Below are 16,581 nucleotides of genomic sequence, written 5' to 3' on the forward strand. Positions count from 1 at the left end.
TCCATCCATCCATCAATCCCGCTTTCACTTCCAGCCAGTGACTCCCTTAATTCATATTGCATTTCAGCTGAATTTGGTTTTCACCATGACACTAATAAGTCCTTGACTGAGTCTCATTGTCAGCATTGTGCATCATACTAATAAGCCCTTGATTGAGTCTGATTGTGAGCATTGTACATCATACTAATAAACCCTTGACTGAGTCTGATTGTCAGCATTGTGCATCATACTAATAAGTCCTTGACTGAGTCTGATTGTCAGCATTGTACATCATACTAATAAGTCCTTGACTGAGTCTTTCTGTCAGCATTATATATCATACTTATAAATCCTTGACTGAGTCTGATTGTCATCATTGTACATCATACTAATAAGCCCTTGACTGAGTCTTTCTGTCAGCATTATATATCATACTTATAAATCCTTGACTGAGTCTTTCTGTCAGCATTGTACATCATACTAAAAAGCCCTTGACTGAGTCTGATTGTCAGCATTGTACATCATACTAATAAGCCCTTGACTGAGTCTTTCTGTCAGCATTATATATCATACTTATGAATCCTTGACTGAGTCTCATTGTCAGCATTATACATGATAAGTCCTTGACTGAGTCTCATTGTCAGCAGTTTACATCATAAGCCCTTGACTGAGTCTCATTGTCAGCATTATACGTCATAATGATGAGTCCTTGACTGAATCTCATTGTCAGCATTATACATCATAATAAGTCCTTGACTGAGTCTCATTGTCAGCATTGTACATCATAATGATAAGTCCTTGACTGAGTCTCATTGTCAGCATTAAACATCATAATGATAAGTCCTTGACTGAGTCTCATTGTCAGCATTGTACATCATACTGATAAGCCCTTGACCGAGTCTCATTGTCAGTATTGTACATCATACTGATAAGCCCTTGACTGAGTCTCATTGTCAGCATTATACATCATAATGATAAGTTCTTGACTGAGTCTCATTGTCAGCATTATACATCATAATGATAAGCCCTTGACTGAGTCTCATTGTCAGCATTGTACATCATAATGATAAGTCCTTGACTGAGTCTCATTGTCAGCATTGTACATCATAATGATAAGTCCTTGACTGAGTCTCATTGTCAGCATTGTACATCATAATGATAAGTCCTTGACTGAGTCTCATTGTCAGTATTGTACATCATACTGATAAGCCCTTGACTGAGTCTCATTGTCAGCATTATACATCGTAATGATAAGTCCTTGACTGAGTCTCATTGTCAACATTATACATCATAATGATAAGTTCTTGACTGAGTCTCATTGTCAGCATTGTACATCATAATGATAAGTCCTTGACTGAGTCTCATTGTCAGTATTGTACATCATAATGATAAGTTCTTGACTGAGTCTCAATGTCAGCACTATACAATAATTGATTAGCAGAGTTAGAGCTGCAGATTGTCAGGCCATCCAAATTTTGTCTCCACACAATAACTCCCATAATTCTGAGAGGGATTTCAACCAAGCTGTATTGGCTGCTTGATATTGAATAAGTAGCACTGTTTTTTATTGTTAGTGCTCTGTGTCATTATTGAGTACTTCTTATTGTAGGACCACCCACTTTTATTTCTGCATAAAAAGTTTTTTATTTGTAATTAAATTTTAACCACATGTGTTTGCTAGGTTAATGTTGATGAGACCTTGTCTAACTTCAGTCCATATTGTGATTTAGTAGAGTTATCGGTCATTCGATTTCCTTGTCATTTCTGTATAATAACTCCCTAAGTTATTATTTGCATTGCATCCAATTTTGGTATGTTGATTGGTATTGATGAGACCTCAGCTGAGCTCATATTTCATCTTCCTGGGTCATCATTTAGTATAGTCACTGCTCTTGATTGTTGGACCCACCTAACATCATTTAGAATATATTTGCCGTATCATGTACTAGGTAAAGTTTTATTTTTAAAACTTTTTTGAACAAACTCGTTCATTTATTTATTAGATAACTGTTAAGTACATATATAAATTCTCCCCCTCCCCCAAACCATCTGACAGTTTACTAAGTTCAAACAGTTTACAGAATTTAACTCATGGATTTCACCTGCATCATGAAACTTCTTTCTCCAAAACCTTAAATTTCACCTGCATATTAAAATCTTCCTTTAGAACCATGGATTTCACCTACATATTAAATAACTTCCTTTAGAACTTTGGGTTTTACCTGCTTGTTGAAAACTTCCTCCATGATCATGGGTTTCAACCACATGTTTAAAAGAACTTTGGAATTTTTTATCCATACTTGAACAGATAACCAGTAGACCTTGATACTGTTTTGATTGCCCTAATTATAGCCCATGATCCTCTGACCCTCACAGCTTTTTATACATCCAGTGTGCTAGGACTTGCTTTGTCTGTCCATTAATCTTTACAGCACTTATATTTGCCAGACTTTGTGGATAGCTTGCACTTGGTATAAGGAATAAGCCTGTCAGTTTGTTTGGTCAAAAGTCTTGTTCACTGTGGGTCAAAGAAGAAAAATATTTTCTTCACAGTAACTCTAGTTTTGCATCATATTCCAGGATAAACCTTGTGTATTGCTTGCACATGGTATAAGGAAAAAGCCTTTCAGTTTGGAAGTAAAATAGTTAAGAATCAAGGTCACTTACTGAAAGAAGAATAATGGTTTTTGCATAGTAACATTAGTTAACCAAACTTTATGGAGAACTTGCACTTAATGTAAGGAATAAGCATGACAGTTTGGGGGGGTCAGAGGTCAAGCTCACAATGACAGTGACAGTAGTTGATTGTTATTGTAAGCCATAGGCCCATAATACTACAGTTATATCCAAGTAATGCAAGGATGTAGATGCCAGATTGTAAATAGATTTAACAACACATGGTATGAAAAAGGAAAGAAAAACATATAGAAGTATGTATAAGATCAAACAGAACTAGAATTTTATAACTACATTGTTGTGATCTTCTATACAGTTAGAGGGAAAAAATATAATTAGGTGTACATTTGATCTCTGGAATGCAGAAAAGATGAATTGTGCAAGTTGATATTATGACATGGTTCTTTGACTTATCAGAGAACAGAAGATTTCTTCACATGAGTGTATTTTGCTGAAGATTTCTGGTATGAATCTATAAGATTTACATAAAATGGGCATTGTAAAAACAAAGTGATATTCATGTACTATTTGTCATTTAACTTACATATATGTTGAAGGGCAGATGGCATTATGCCATTCTTCCTCTCTAGCTAAGTTATGAGCTGAACAATGGAGTCTGCTTAATGCATTTTATAGATTGGTAGGTAAATTAATCCTTGTACAAAACTGAATGGAAAAAGTATTATAAAATTTACTATTGTCATATGCCTTGTGAGATTTATATACAGCTGAATTCCAGTCCTGAATTAGATTGTCTTTAAGACATCTGAAATTCAACAAAAATACTTTTTCATCTCCTAAATCTGTTCAGACCAGCTATTTGCCAAATCCATATCTGAAGATAGCATAAAATAGTTTGAAAGACATTGTCATGAAAAATTTGCCTAATTTATTTTGAATAATACCCACTGTTTGTCTAGAATTCCAAGTTCTTGCTTTGTTTTCATCCAGATAAGTTTAAAGATAAAATAGAATCGCATGTATTTATACCCAGATATGGTTTGGATTTGTTTACCTATATAATACCAGTTTTCATTACACCTCAGAAATCCACCATTTCTGAATACAATAATTTTAATTTTATCTAACTTAACACACACTCCACTGTTTTCATAAAATGTTTCCACTATATTAATTTGTCTTTGTAAAGAACTGACTGTATTAGCATGGTTTGCAACATCATCAGCATAGAACAAAGCAGTAATTTTCGGATATTTCTTGTGTAATAACAATACCATTATGACAGTTTTGTCTGAGGTCTGATACTAAATCATTTATAAATAGATTGAACAGAAGAGGGCATAATTTACAGCCTTGTCTGGTGCCAATATTACAGGTGAAGAATTATGTATATTGCCCCTCGATCTGCACACATGAACAGATTTTTGTACATCGAGTCTTGAACATTAAATGGCTCAACACCAAAAACCTATGTTAATTAAGTAATTTTGCATGATCATTAGAGTCAAAAGACTTTTTCAGGTCTTTTAAAAAAAACCCAAAGAAATCAGTTTTGAAAGCTTTGGTCAAGGAAAATTTACCTAACTTATTTTGAATAATACTCACTCTATGTAGAGACTTATTTGTTTGAATAGTGAGTTCTTGCTATGCTTTGCCCATACAAGTTTAGGGGCAAAATATAATCCCATGTATTTATACCCAGATATGGTTTGGATTTGTTTACCTTTATAATACGAATTTTAGTCACTCATCAAAAATCCACCATTTCTGAATACCATTATTTTAGTTTTATCTGAAATAACACATTACACTGTTTTCACAAAATGTCTCCACAATATTAATTTGCCCTTTGTTAAGAACTACTGTATCGTCATAGTTTGCAATGTCATCAGCATGCAATGGCACATTATCAGATATTTCTTGTGTAATATAGATACCATTATGACAGTTTTGTTGGAGGTCTGCTACTAAATCATTTATATGTAAATTAAACAGAAGAGGGCTTAATACACAGCCTTGTCTGGTGCTAATATTGCAGGTGAAGAATTATATATATTGCCCTTTCATCATTATACATGAACATATATTTGTGGACATCAGGACTGGAACTTTTAAACAGCTTTCCACCAATACCTTTCTTCACTAAGCAAGTCAGTAATTTTACATGTTCAACAGAGTCAAAAACTTTGGAAAAGAATAAAAAAATGACAATAAAAATGACCTCTCTTTTTCACTCAGATATTTCTGAACCATTGCTTGAAATGAAAAAATATTTATTGCTGAATAGTTTTTGCAGGGTCAAGCTCAGAAGGAAAAGGCTTTTGCCTAATGACTTAGATTTTGACTGATCTTGACCAGAGTTTGTGGATGGTTAGCACTTTAGGTATGGAAGTGGTCTGTTGATTTGATGGCAGAAAGGGCAAAGGTCTTGGTAATTGTGGCTCAAAGAAAAATGGGTTTTTGAGAATAACTTTATTCTATGGTAAGTTTCTTGACCAAACTTTATGCATGATTTGCACTTAGTGCCATAAAGAAACATAGATTATGTAGTCTAAAGGTCAAGGGTCATGGTCACGGTAAGTATAACAAGAAGATAATGGTTTCTGTATGGTAACTTTAGTTCCAGACTGCATACCTTGACCAAATGTCCATTTCATTGATGCCTATTGGTCAATAACCTCATAGTCAGCCATGCCCTTGTTTTATCTTCTCCAGGCTAAGTCCAGCATGTATCCAAATCTGAATTTTATTTCTTCAAGAGATAGGTGTATTCTTGCCACTCTTTATTTAAACAATGTGTAGTCCTGAGCTAGTATGTGGAGAGAGCTAAAATAATTTCATTTTCAATAAATTGAATCATAGTATACCTCTTGTCCTATATAGAGGCCATCAAATTTTCATTACCGAGTTTCATCATTTCTGTTTATTGTAGAGTCAGTTTGACTCCATGGTCACATGCAAGATGAGGGAATGTCACTCTTACAGGAAAAGATAAATGAGTTGGAATATTATACTGGCCTGCCACTTGTCCCAATTTACTTAGTGGGATCATCTTGAATTTTTTTTCTGATCAGTTGTTGTTGTTGTTCTTGTAGGGTTTAATGCCATTTTTCAGCACATGATAGGCTATACATGGCGGCCAGTATTAATGGTGGAGGAAGAACCCGGAAAAACCCGGAAGGAACCACTGACCCACGAGAAGCTACCGGCAAGCTTTCTCACATATCCACATTAGCCGAATCCGAGACTCGAACTCACGCAGACAGAGGTGAGATGGCAGTGATCTGTAACGGAGAGCGCTTTAGACCACTCGGCCACTCGGGGCCCCTTTTCTGATCAGAAAATTCAGATGTCTGACTTTTTAAACCCAAATCCCAATCTTTGAAAATAACAAAAAAGAGCTCCTCATCATTTGATTCACAATGGCTGTTCCTCCTTAAAGCAAAGCAAAAGTGATGTAGCAGTTCTTTGAGAATTACATTTCAGCAATACTGTGAAAATCTATTATTTTTCATTTTCATTTTTTATGCTGATATTTATCATTTTAATTGAATTTACACATATTATCAGCATAAAAGATGAAAATGGAAAAATGATAGATTTTCACAGTATTACTGTAGCATACGTTTTTCACATTAAGTAAATAGCATATGACAGCACAGATGTCATTTACTTTGTAAAGTTTTTATAATTATATGGTCACAAATACTGATTCTGTTTTTTAAAAACTTCAAATCCTGATTTTTTTTCTCCTTTTGGCACACTGATTTTCATTCCACTCAAGATGGCAGGTTTGTATATGCAGACTCATCTAAAAAAAAACAATGTATTTGCACAAACAAAAAGAGATGCAAACAATAGGAAAACAACCATTATCCTTTATTTGAGGGGAAAAAAAAAAAACATTATCATGTTAAATGTTCTTTATTTGCAAACAGGTATTTAATGCAACATAGTTTATCTTGATCACTTTTAACCCACATTGAATGTGCAAGAGTCATCAGCACATATCTGAGATATTAATCTTCCAGACAAAGTATTCAAGAAAATTTACAATTTTTATTTCCACACATATTATAGTTGAAAAGCATAATTGTTTTTAAAAATTAACACAGTTGGATAAATAACGGTAATCCTTGCTTCTATGCACATCATTGAGATCAATTTACTTTCTTTTCCTGAAGAGGATTTCAGATGGAAAGAAGAAGGTACAAAAGAAAAGACAGAAGAGGGAGGATTTTTCTTGAAATGGAAGAAATAACCTTGATAGCTATGCCATGTATCTGACTACTAAAATATTTTGTCCTTTCAGTCGAACTACAGACAAAGGAATCATCTTCTTATTGATGAGGAAGTCCCACTCACCTCCATACTTGCCATTTATCATGGTACGTCTTAATAACTATGCTTACATCAGTTTCTTTTTACTTTTCTCACATTAAATATGTGTGTACAATTATAATCATTCTCTTGAAGCTTCTGTTATATAACATTTGCAAATACCTTATAGCATTGTTGTTTGTGTGGTCCTTGCCTACTTCATCCATGTTCATGTTATGGTGTCAGGTCAGCTGCCATGGTTAGTATAGGTCATTGTTTTTAATATTTTATGGTGTTTTAGTGTTTCATTGATTAGAAAATAGAATCCAGATTAGTTTATAGACCAATCTGCTTAGACAGGGTGCTGAAGTTTAGATCAAAACAATATTGCCAAAGCAATATGCATGTAATTTAGAAAAGTATGAGCTACAGTACAGGTCACATGATTTTTCATTACTTGTCCATTGCATTGGGGCACTTAATCTCCTTCAAGTTTGCTCCATGTTGATGTGTTAGAGTTGAGGAGTAAGTACATAGCATATAATCACAGCAACTCTGTGGGCACTTGTTATGCATCTCCACTGTGGAGAGGATTTTAGACATCAGAATGGTTGATAGTTGAATTCAAAGTTAAACAGCCTGTGCCTCAAGCCTGCACATGGACCTAGTGAGAAGTCAGAGTTATTCAGAAGTGGATATGAAATAAATATCCATCTTTATGTAGATGATACGTTTTGATAAAAGAGCTTAGTATATTCAATACACATGTTTAAAAGGGGTTTTCTCTACATCTATGCAAAATTTCTGTTTGCCTTGATCACCAGTGTAAAAATTCCAAGTGCATTCCTAATAACACAATCTTACTGTTTATTGATGAATTTTATTTTAAGTGTAAGAAAAGAAGCTGAGTATGATCACATAGATGACAGCAACTCCCAAGTTAATGGTAATATGTAACATAAGGGAAATGATTTGGTTCCGCTAGTTTGCATCAGTTGGCAATACCTTTGACTAATCTCTGGTGTGGCTCTGCAGTGATGAATGGCATGCGGAGTGATTCTTTGCCATGACTCCACGAGTTTGCAAGGAGGCAGCATGGATGGGCTTTCTTTAATCCTCTCCATGCTGTCTCCACCCCACCATTATGCGTAGAGAAACAAAACATTGTGTGAGCTATACTGTAGATAGAAATAAAATTACATCTTCCCTATTCTGTGAACCATCTACCCTCTGCTCTTCATGTCTGCCTCTATGACCTTACTTGCAGATAAATATCTCATCAAGGTTGTGTCACTGTATATTAATTTCCTGCATTTAAAATGACTGTTAATTTATTAGTTGATCTGGCTGTAAGGCCAGGTGAAATTATTGTATGGCCCTACATCTATCATGAATCATTTGTCATCTATTGTCCATCAACAGTTGCTCTGTTTAGTTTCTTAAAAACCAAGTAAAATTTGGCTGGGTTTGAAAGAATGCATCCTTTCATGAAGACCTTACAAGTGCTCAACTGAATTTGATATAAAGCATGCTGGAATAAAGATATTTTGCACATTGATGCTGATCCACTATCAAATAAGGCTACCACTAATGAAAATAGAAATAAATTTAAATTACTTTTCAAAACAGGCTCAGCAGAATTTTACAAATTTGATGGGAGCCACGAGTGGCCAAGTGCTCTAAAGTGATTACTGTTACAGATCATTGCCATCTCACCTCAGTTTGCATGGATTCGAGTCTTGGGTTCGGCCAATGTGGGTATATGAGAAAGCTTGCCAGTAGCTTCTTGAGGGTCGGTGGTTCTTTCCAGGATTTTCCTGGGTTTTTCCTCGACCATTTATATTGGCCACCATGTATAGCCTCTCTTGTGCTGAAAAATGGTGTTAAACCCTACAACAACAACAACAACAACATCAGAATGGACAATCCCAATTCCTAGCTCCAAATATTATATGAATCTGCATGTTCGATATACTTGGCAAAACATATGGAATGAAAACTCTTCAATCTTTGTAACATTAGAATTTATGCAAGTTTGACAGAAAGTATCTTGTCATGAAGCCTTTCAAATTTGTACCAACGGTACTGATCCATTTTTAAATATTGCCACCATTACTGATCATAATAAAGCAGTAAAACGCTGACTTTTCACAAACCATTGAACTGAGCTTGACCAGATTTGACAGAAAGCATCCTGGCATGTAATTCCTTTTAAGTTTATACAAATGATGGCAGACTGCTCCAGTGACCTAGTGGTTAGAGCATCCGCCTCATATGTTGAAAGTCGTGGGTTTGAACCCCTACCGAGTCATACCAAACACTTATAGAAATGGTACTGTTAGCTACCTCACTAGGGGCTCAGCATTAAGAGGTTAGGGTTAGGACTGGTCAGCCTGGTGTCAGGATAATGTGACTGGGTGGGACATCATGCTACATGTCTGTGACATGTTGCCCCGGTACTATACATCACTATAAAGTGTCACACATTGCAGATATCGTAGCAATGTGACTGAAATTTTTTTTAATCTATGTTAAAAATCCAAAACACACATTGCAGATATCGTAGCAATGTGACTGAAATTTTTTTAATCTATGTTAAAAATCCAAAACACACACACACATACACACACACACACACACACAAATGATGGTCACTGTTACTAAAAATAGACAAATCTGAAAATTTCACAAACTGCACAAATGATCTCTAATTAATATCACTGCTATTACTAAAAAATCTAAACTCAATTAAATGTCAGAAATCTAACCACTAACCTAGATTTGTTGGCAAATTTCCCTTGCATATGGCTGTACATATAGATGTCATTGAAGTGAACTATCTTATGTCCACTTCAATCTTTAGTTAGTTTCACATACAATATGGAACATCAAAGAGTAATTTTACCATGCACTTTGATAATATCCATTATTAAAATGCGCCTCCTCTAATTTGTAGCTGAAGTACTGTTTGATAAATGTAAATTTAACTGTACATATCTGTGTTGCAGAGGCCAGTAATGGTAAACGAAAGAAATTGACCAAGGGAATGACATTGTCCTCTCACACTAAAACACTAGAAGTCCACTGCAAGGTGAGTCATCCATACCACTTTTTTCAGTTCCATCAATTGATTCTTCTGAATATTTCAGCTAGCAAACAAATATACAAACATAAAAGGCACTTACCAGCTCACCTGTTTTGCATTTTCCATCCATCAGCAATTGCTGGATACCAGTCTTGAGTCCACATTTATGATCGAGTTTTAATCAGATATGAAATATGGGTTTATATCGCAAGTTTGATTCATATTAACTTGTTAACCCCTGGAAATCTTTGGCATTTTTGCCTGAAATGGGAGTAGGAACAGCACTTTGGGGGGGGGGGTCCTCCTGAATAAATATAAATACATCTGCTTCCAAGAGATTTCCAAGATGCCTAGATGTATTAAAGACATTGTTTTGGAGTGGCTATTTAATTTATGCACGTGCAGAAGGGTAAAATTTGGACTGGTTTTTTTATTTTGCTTATTGGACACACCATTTTCATGTCATAGCTACTTTTTACTCCAAATTGCAAACTTATCTTACTTTTTGCAAAGGTTATCCTGTCTATGTGCAGTTCACTTCAGTCTGCTTTAGACCTCAGGCCAAGAAGGCTAAAATTCAAATGCTAAATCTGGTTCAAACAATTAGGTATAAAAAATTACGTTTTTCCATCTGTATTTTGTAATGCAGTTAGAAAATCTAATTATTTGTTGTCATTCTAGAGCTACATCTGTCTACTTTTCTGTAATACAGTAGTCCCCCTCTTATAAGGCCACCCCTAATGCAGCAGGGAAGTGACCTTATAATGAGGGTGGCCTTTCTAGAGGGGGATGACAAATGCAAAAAGTAAAAACATATGAAGAAAGTCACAAGTACATTTAATTCTAAAACATTTAATATTTTCATTAAAATATCACATGCATGTTGTGAAATAAATGAAAAACAAACTGTTTCATCATTTTCAAAAGAATGTTATGAATAACCATTGATATAGTTTTAAAACTGTCTTTATAATTATGTTACAGATCACATCATCTGTCACTCTGTTGATAACAGTCTAAAAAACAAACCAGTCTCGTCACAATTAAAAATATCCTTGCTGTCATATCCCCTGCATATATCGTTTAGTCTTTTGTTCCAATCTTCGACAACTTCATTATTAACATCAGCTGATTCTCCACTAAGGACAGAACACTTAACATTGTGTTGCACTTGAAATCTGTGCAACCAACAGTTACTTGCGGTAAAGTCGTCATATCCCAATTCAACTGGCAAAATTGTTGCTTTTTCTTGTCATTCAAATCAGGATACAAACATCTCCTGGCTGAAACGATCTTCCTTTCTCTGTCCTTTTCACCTTCTCACCTCTGCAAAATTGTTTCTTATCTTTTACGATATTGTTTATCTGAGTCTTTCCGACATTAGTTTTCCGCAAGGATCCTCAACCCATTCCCCCCACCCCGAACCTCTCGGTCAGTTGAATTACTTTCACTTTCTCTTCTAAACTGATAATTTTTCTTTTCCTCAATGACATGTTGATCTTTTTGCAGTAAGTTATTCATGTTGCCAACTACAATACTGATAAAACAATTTTTTATGCCTCTAAACAAATTGCAGTGTTTTTAAAGGAAGTGATCTTGTCACGTTATTCGTTAGTCACAGTCTGGTACCCTATTGTTTTTATACATTTCTTTGCACTAAGTGAGTGAAGCCAAAACAACTTCAATATGTACCACTTAACATCACGCAGATTTGACCTCGCGACCGTTAGGATTTGTTATTTTGACAATTATTGTCAGTAGTAATAGCCACTAATTATCAAAGTGAACATTTTACTAAGGGAAGCCATAAAAACCATTTTCCTGCTGACTTGGGTATTACATCGATACTTTGATACTGCCACTTCTCAGCTGTTACTACTGTTCAATAATTGTAATCTTAACAATTATCAGAGTGACTAAACCGGACATCTTATGATAACACAGCAGTAAGGCTAATTGGATTACCCTTTTGCATGTATTAAAATTTGAGTCTTTCTCGGTTTTTATGGAATAAATTTGGCTTCTCGTGAGGCGTAAATGATATAATATTAACCTTAGTGGTACATGTACTTTACTCAAAACTTCATTCAGTAACGAAAACCTGACACCAGGAAACAGAAATCGGATTACTTAACATACGTTATGAATAAAATACTGGTTATGGAAACATATTCAAATAAAATGCGGCCGCTTGTGAGGGGCAAATTTTATATTATTGCACTAATATGCTGGCCGCTGGTCGCGTTAGCCGGGTGGCCTTTCGCGAGGGGTACTTTTGAACACAAACTCGTCGGTGCCAACGGATTCTGGCCGTAAGGAGCGGGTGGCCACTGGTCAGGGGGGCCATTCAAGAGGGGGACTACTGTAGTGCTCACTTTGGTGTATCATAAATGATCTTGATGGTACTGAAGTCAGAAATATGGATCAGCATCATTATGCGTATATGTGGCAAGTGATCTGCATTTGACAGGCTGACCTTGTAATCATTTTGTAGGCCATATTTCTGAATTGAATTGGATTAGACTGGGAATATGTGCATGTATCATTAAGATTTCAAATAAGTATGATGAGTTTTTAGTTAAAAAAAACAGAATCTGCATGATCTAAAGCAGGGGTCTCCAACTGCACGCAAAATGATTGGCATCACAAGGTGTCAAGAGAGATGACAAAGGTGGTGTGGCCCTTGTGCCATCGAAAATGCCTTCAAGTTTTTGAGACCCCTGATCTCAAAGCATGGGAGATACTTTACAAATGTTGTATTATACACTTATACTAGAATACTGGCATTGTAGATTTTGGATTGCCCACTCCATGCCCTGAAAGTAGACACAGTGGGCAAGGGATTAAGTATTCACTATGAACTCTGGATGTCCACCAAGTCTTAAAGCTTCAGAAATTGAATAGATTGCAAGTTAAATGAGCCAATATTGATACAGTAATCTAAATGATCACTCTAGAATTCATACCAAAGGTCCACAATAAACAGGAAATAATTTAGAATCTTCAAAGCCAAATCCTCTCCCACTTCCAGTTTCGAGTAGATAAAGAAGTTCAAAAATAGATATTTGTTAAAGCAAATAAAAAATTCTAAACCAAATAAAAGGTTTTAAGTGATATACAAAGCACTATTGGTAGACATGAGGTATTCACCTTATGTGTAATACAGTACAATTTAAGAAAGAGTGAGAGAAAAAAAAACGAATAAGAAGAACTGCACACCACCAGTCAGACAAATAGGCATTATCTAATAGCCAGAAAAAGACTTCTCCATTTTGATCTTTCTAATATTTTTATTCATCTGTTTGGTTTAAATAGCAATATCTCATTCTCCACAATTCAGGGGTTATTCAACCTTAAGATACCTCTTCATGGCATAAAAATGATACAAGTATACATTTTCATTTTAAATTTTGGGAATAATTATGGATAGTCCCACTAAGGTGAAATACATGGAAAGGTTGGACAATTTTAGCATTTTATCTCTGTTTAGCTTGCATTTTACATGTCATCTGGCATGTGGACATAAAATTTCTATCACAAATGAAATGTAACCACCTTATACATGTAATGTACCGTATATACTTGCATATAAGCCTATTTACATATAAGCCGATCACGCAAACTGAACAGGTATAAACACTGAAAAGTGCATGACCCGCGTATAAGCCGACCCTCAACTCTGAGACGTCACAAGATGCACAAGGTAAGTTCTAAAAGCATTTGTTTTAGGCAAACTTATATTAGCAAAAATTACATGTGTACTTATCTCAAGGTTGGCATGCATTATTAAAAAAAAATGGTATAAACATGTTTGAAAAGTAATTTATTTAATTTTTTGTTTTCTTATTGTTTTTACCTAATTTAGATTTGTGTATAATTTGATTGAACGAAGACATCAATTTAGCAATCAATCGTGAGTTGCTGTAACACTAACTTTCCCTTTTGACTTGATTATTGTTTGTTTGTGCATTATTGCATTGGACTTTTATATCACTGCACCAGTAATTATGTTTTTATTTTGCCTTGAAATTGTAAATACCTAAATCATTAAAATTTTATCCCAGTATGACGTATTTACATAATGGTGCCACTGCATGTACATTGTAAGTTTGAATGTGCGCTGAATGAAGTACATCCCTTGGAATCGAATCATGGGCACCACTGCGCTAAACTTTAATGATATCTCCAAAATACAATAATGAAATTTCAGAAATAATGCTTCGAAAATTATGCTTATACCATAAAAGCTGAGTTGTAGTTTGCTTTGATGTTAGCGACATTACACCGTACCTGTCAACTTTCACACGGGGAGGGAAAAAACCTGATTTTTGGGGTCGCTCCACGCCTACCTCTCGATTTCATAATATCTTCCAATTTTTGCAGAGCACTCCCGATTATTACATTATGTTTTCGATTTTCATTTCTCTTGAAAAAGATAAGTCCTACATGTTCTATTGTATCACCTGTGAATTATCATCGTGTTGAAATAATTACTTTACTAGAAAGAAATCGCTTCTTCACTAAATAGAATGTTAAGTTTAAACATTATTCATGTAAATTAATTAATTGTTTTTACCTCTAGAACAATACACAAATAAAAAAAAACACAACAACAAAATTGTCGACAATTTATTTCAATCCCAAGAATGATCGTGACGAATGCTGCAACTCCATATGCTATAGCGCCATTCCCACCAAAGAAACTTGCATGAGTGAACACCTGCCATTTTTATACCATATGAACCAATGTTAATTACCATCGTTAAATTAAAAGAAGTAATGAAAATATATACCACACAACAAATGTGTCCTTAAAAAACTAATTCAGAATACATGTTTTATAGTAAGGGAATAAGGTCATATATACGAAGGTAAATCAGTTACCACCTGTACGGTACCATGAGGCTGCCTATTTAGATACCTTTTGTTCAGCAAAATTGGGAATCCTTTATTTGCCAATCATTTGATGGTGCTTGCATAAAACATAGTAGCGTAGAACATGGTTTCTTTGAATGATGACGGAGGGCCAGTCATTTTCACAAAATAGTTGCATCGATAAGGATTAACTTTTGATTAGTCAGGCTGGCTTTTTTGCTTGTTTATTTAACACATTAACCCCTGGTGATGAGTTAACATGGCAGGATGTAGTAGCCTATTGCTGAGCTGTGTAGCATCAAGATCATGTATGATACACTAAAGCGGGTGGTATTATAGAAAGGAAGACAGATGTAGCTCTACAATGATACCAAATAATCTGGAAGTTTTAGTTGCACTACAAAATATGGAGGGAAAAACTCATTTTTTGGACCTGATTTTTTTCCCACCCAAAACTTGCCCGTGGTTGGAATCGATTTTGTATCCGGATTTTAGACTTTTTGGGTCTCAGATCTAAGGCAGGATCGTATGAACTGCAAATAGACAGATGAACCATTGCAAAAAGTAGGATAAGATGGGCATTTGGAATAAAGAATGGTCTCGATATGAAAATAATGGCTCTATTAAGAAGAAAAAAAAGAACAACTTTTAACCTTCTGCTCATGCGCAAGCCAAATAGCCAATGAAAAACGAAGTTTCTAACACAACTAGGCATTAGGTTATTGGAAATTCACCTGGAAGTTGATGTATTAGGATGTATTCAGAAATAGCTTTCAAAATGTGTTTCCTGCTCGACTTTCAGGTGAAAACGACAAAAACCTCCAGGGATTAATGTGTTAAGACTAACCTTTAGCTATTTTGCATTTTGGCCATAGCTGACCAGATAATGAAAATAGGGCACGTCCTAGGGGAAAATAGGGCGTGTCACAGGGAAAAACAGCGAGTCTTTTTGCGATTTTCACATATATTGGACCAGGAAGATTGATCAATATTTAGTGAAAACAAAGCTTTAAAAATGCCTGGAAAAACCTCCTGATTTTAGGTCCCAATCTCTCTATTTTTTTTATTTAGTCTCCCTACCTGACTTTTGAAAAGTTGACAGGTATGCCTTACACCCCATTTTACAAAACTACGGTAATCATGCTAATATTATGAAATGAAAGGCAATTACACATCAATGTATTGGTATAATTGCCGGTCAAAAATCTGTCCTAACACAAGCCAGTTTCAGGGTTTTAATGATTAACTGGCCTATGTTGCTGCTGGAAAATGAAAGACAAATTCACTGACTATCAACAAAAGAGACACCAAAACGTCAAGCTTTCCACTGTGTGGAAAGTTATGATGTTGTTCAGACAAAACACAAAGCTAAAATTGATTGATGTCGATCTTAGTTGATCTATACAGTAAAACCTGTCTTGAGAGACCACTGCTATGTGAGACCACCTGTCTTGAGAGACCACACTCTTAATGCATACATTTATTGATTATATAGCATTGTGACCTGTTATGAGAGACCACCTGTTTTGAGAGACCATACTTTTTTGGCAGAAGAGGTGGTCTTTCAAGACAGGTTCTACTGTATGAGAATTTTAGCCTTTATTATTACCAATATTCTTGAACATATAAGTTGTGCTGGTTATGTGCCTTGTACAATTAAACGTGAGTAGCTTTTCATAAATATT

The 16,581-nt window shown here is 35.1% G+C and overlaps 1 protein-coding gene across 4 annotated transcripts in view; it reads left to right on the forward strand.

Annotated features, from left to right (window-relative positions):
• Window positions 1-16,581, forward strand: part of LOC149770098 (myotubularin-related protein 10-B-like) — a 95,250-nt gene that overhangs the window by 26,512 nt on the left and 52,157 nt on the right. For all 4 annotated transcript variants that reach the window (XM_089949394.1, XM_089949396.1, XM_089949395.1 and 1 more), the window contains 2 exons: window positions 6,929-7,004; window positions 9,945-10,027. In XM_089949394.1, the coding sequence (XP_089805520.1) occupies window positions 6,929-7,004; window positions 9,945-10,027 (159 nt within the window). The remainder of the gene's footprint in view (window positions 1-6,928; window positions 7,005-9,944; window positions 10,028-16,581) is intronic.

Source organism: Sinohyriopsis cumingii, unplaced genomic scaffold (assembly GCF_028554795.1).
Source record: "Sinohyriopsis cumingii isolate HCF-2022 unplaced genomic scaffold, ASM2855479v2 utg002707l, whole genome shotgun sequence".
Lineage (NCBI taxonomy): Eukaryota > Metazoa > Mollusca > Bivalvia > Unionida > Unionidae > Sinohyriopsis > Sinohyriopsis cumingii.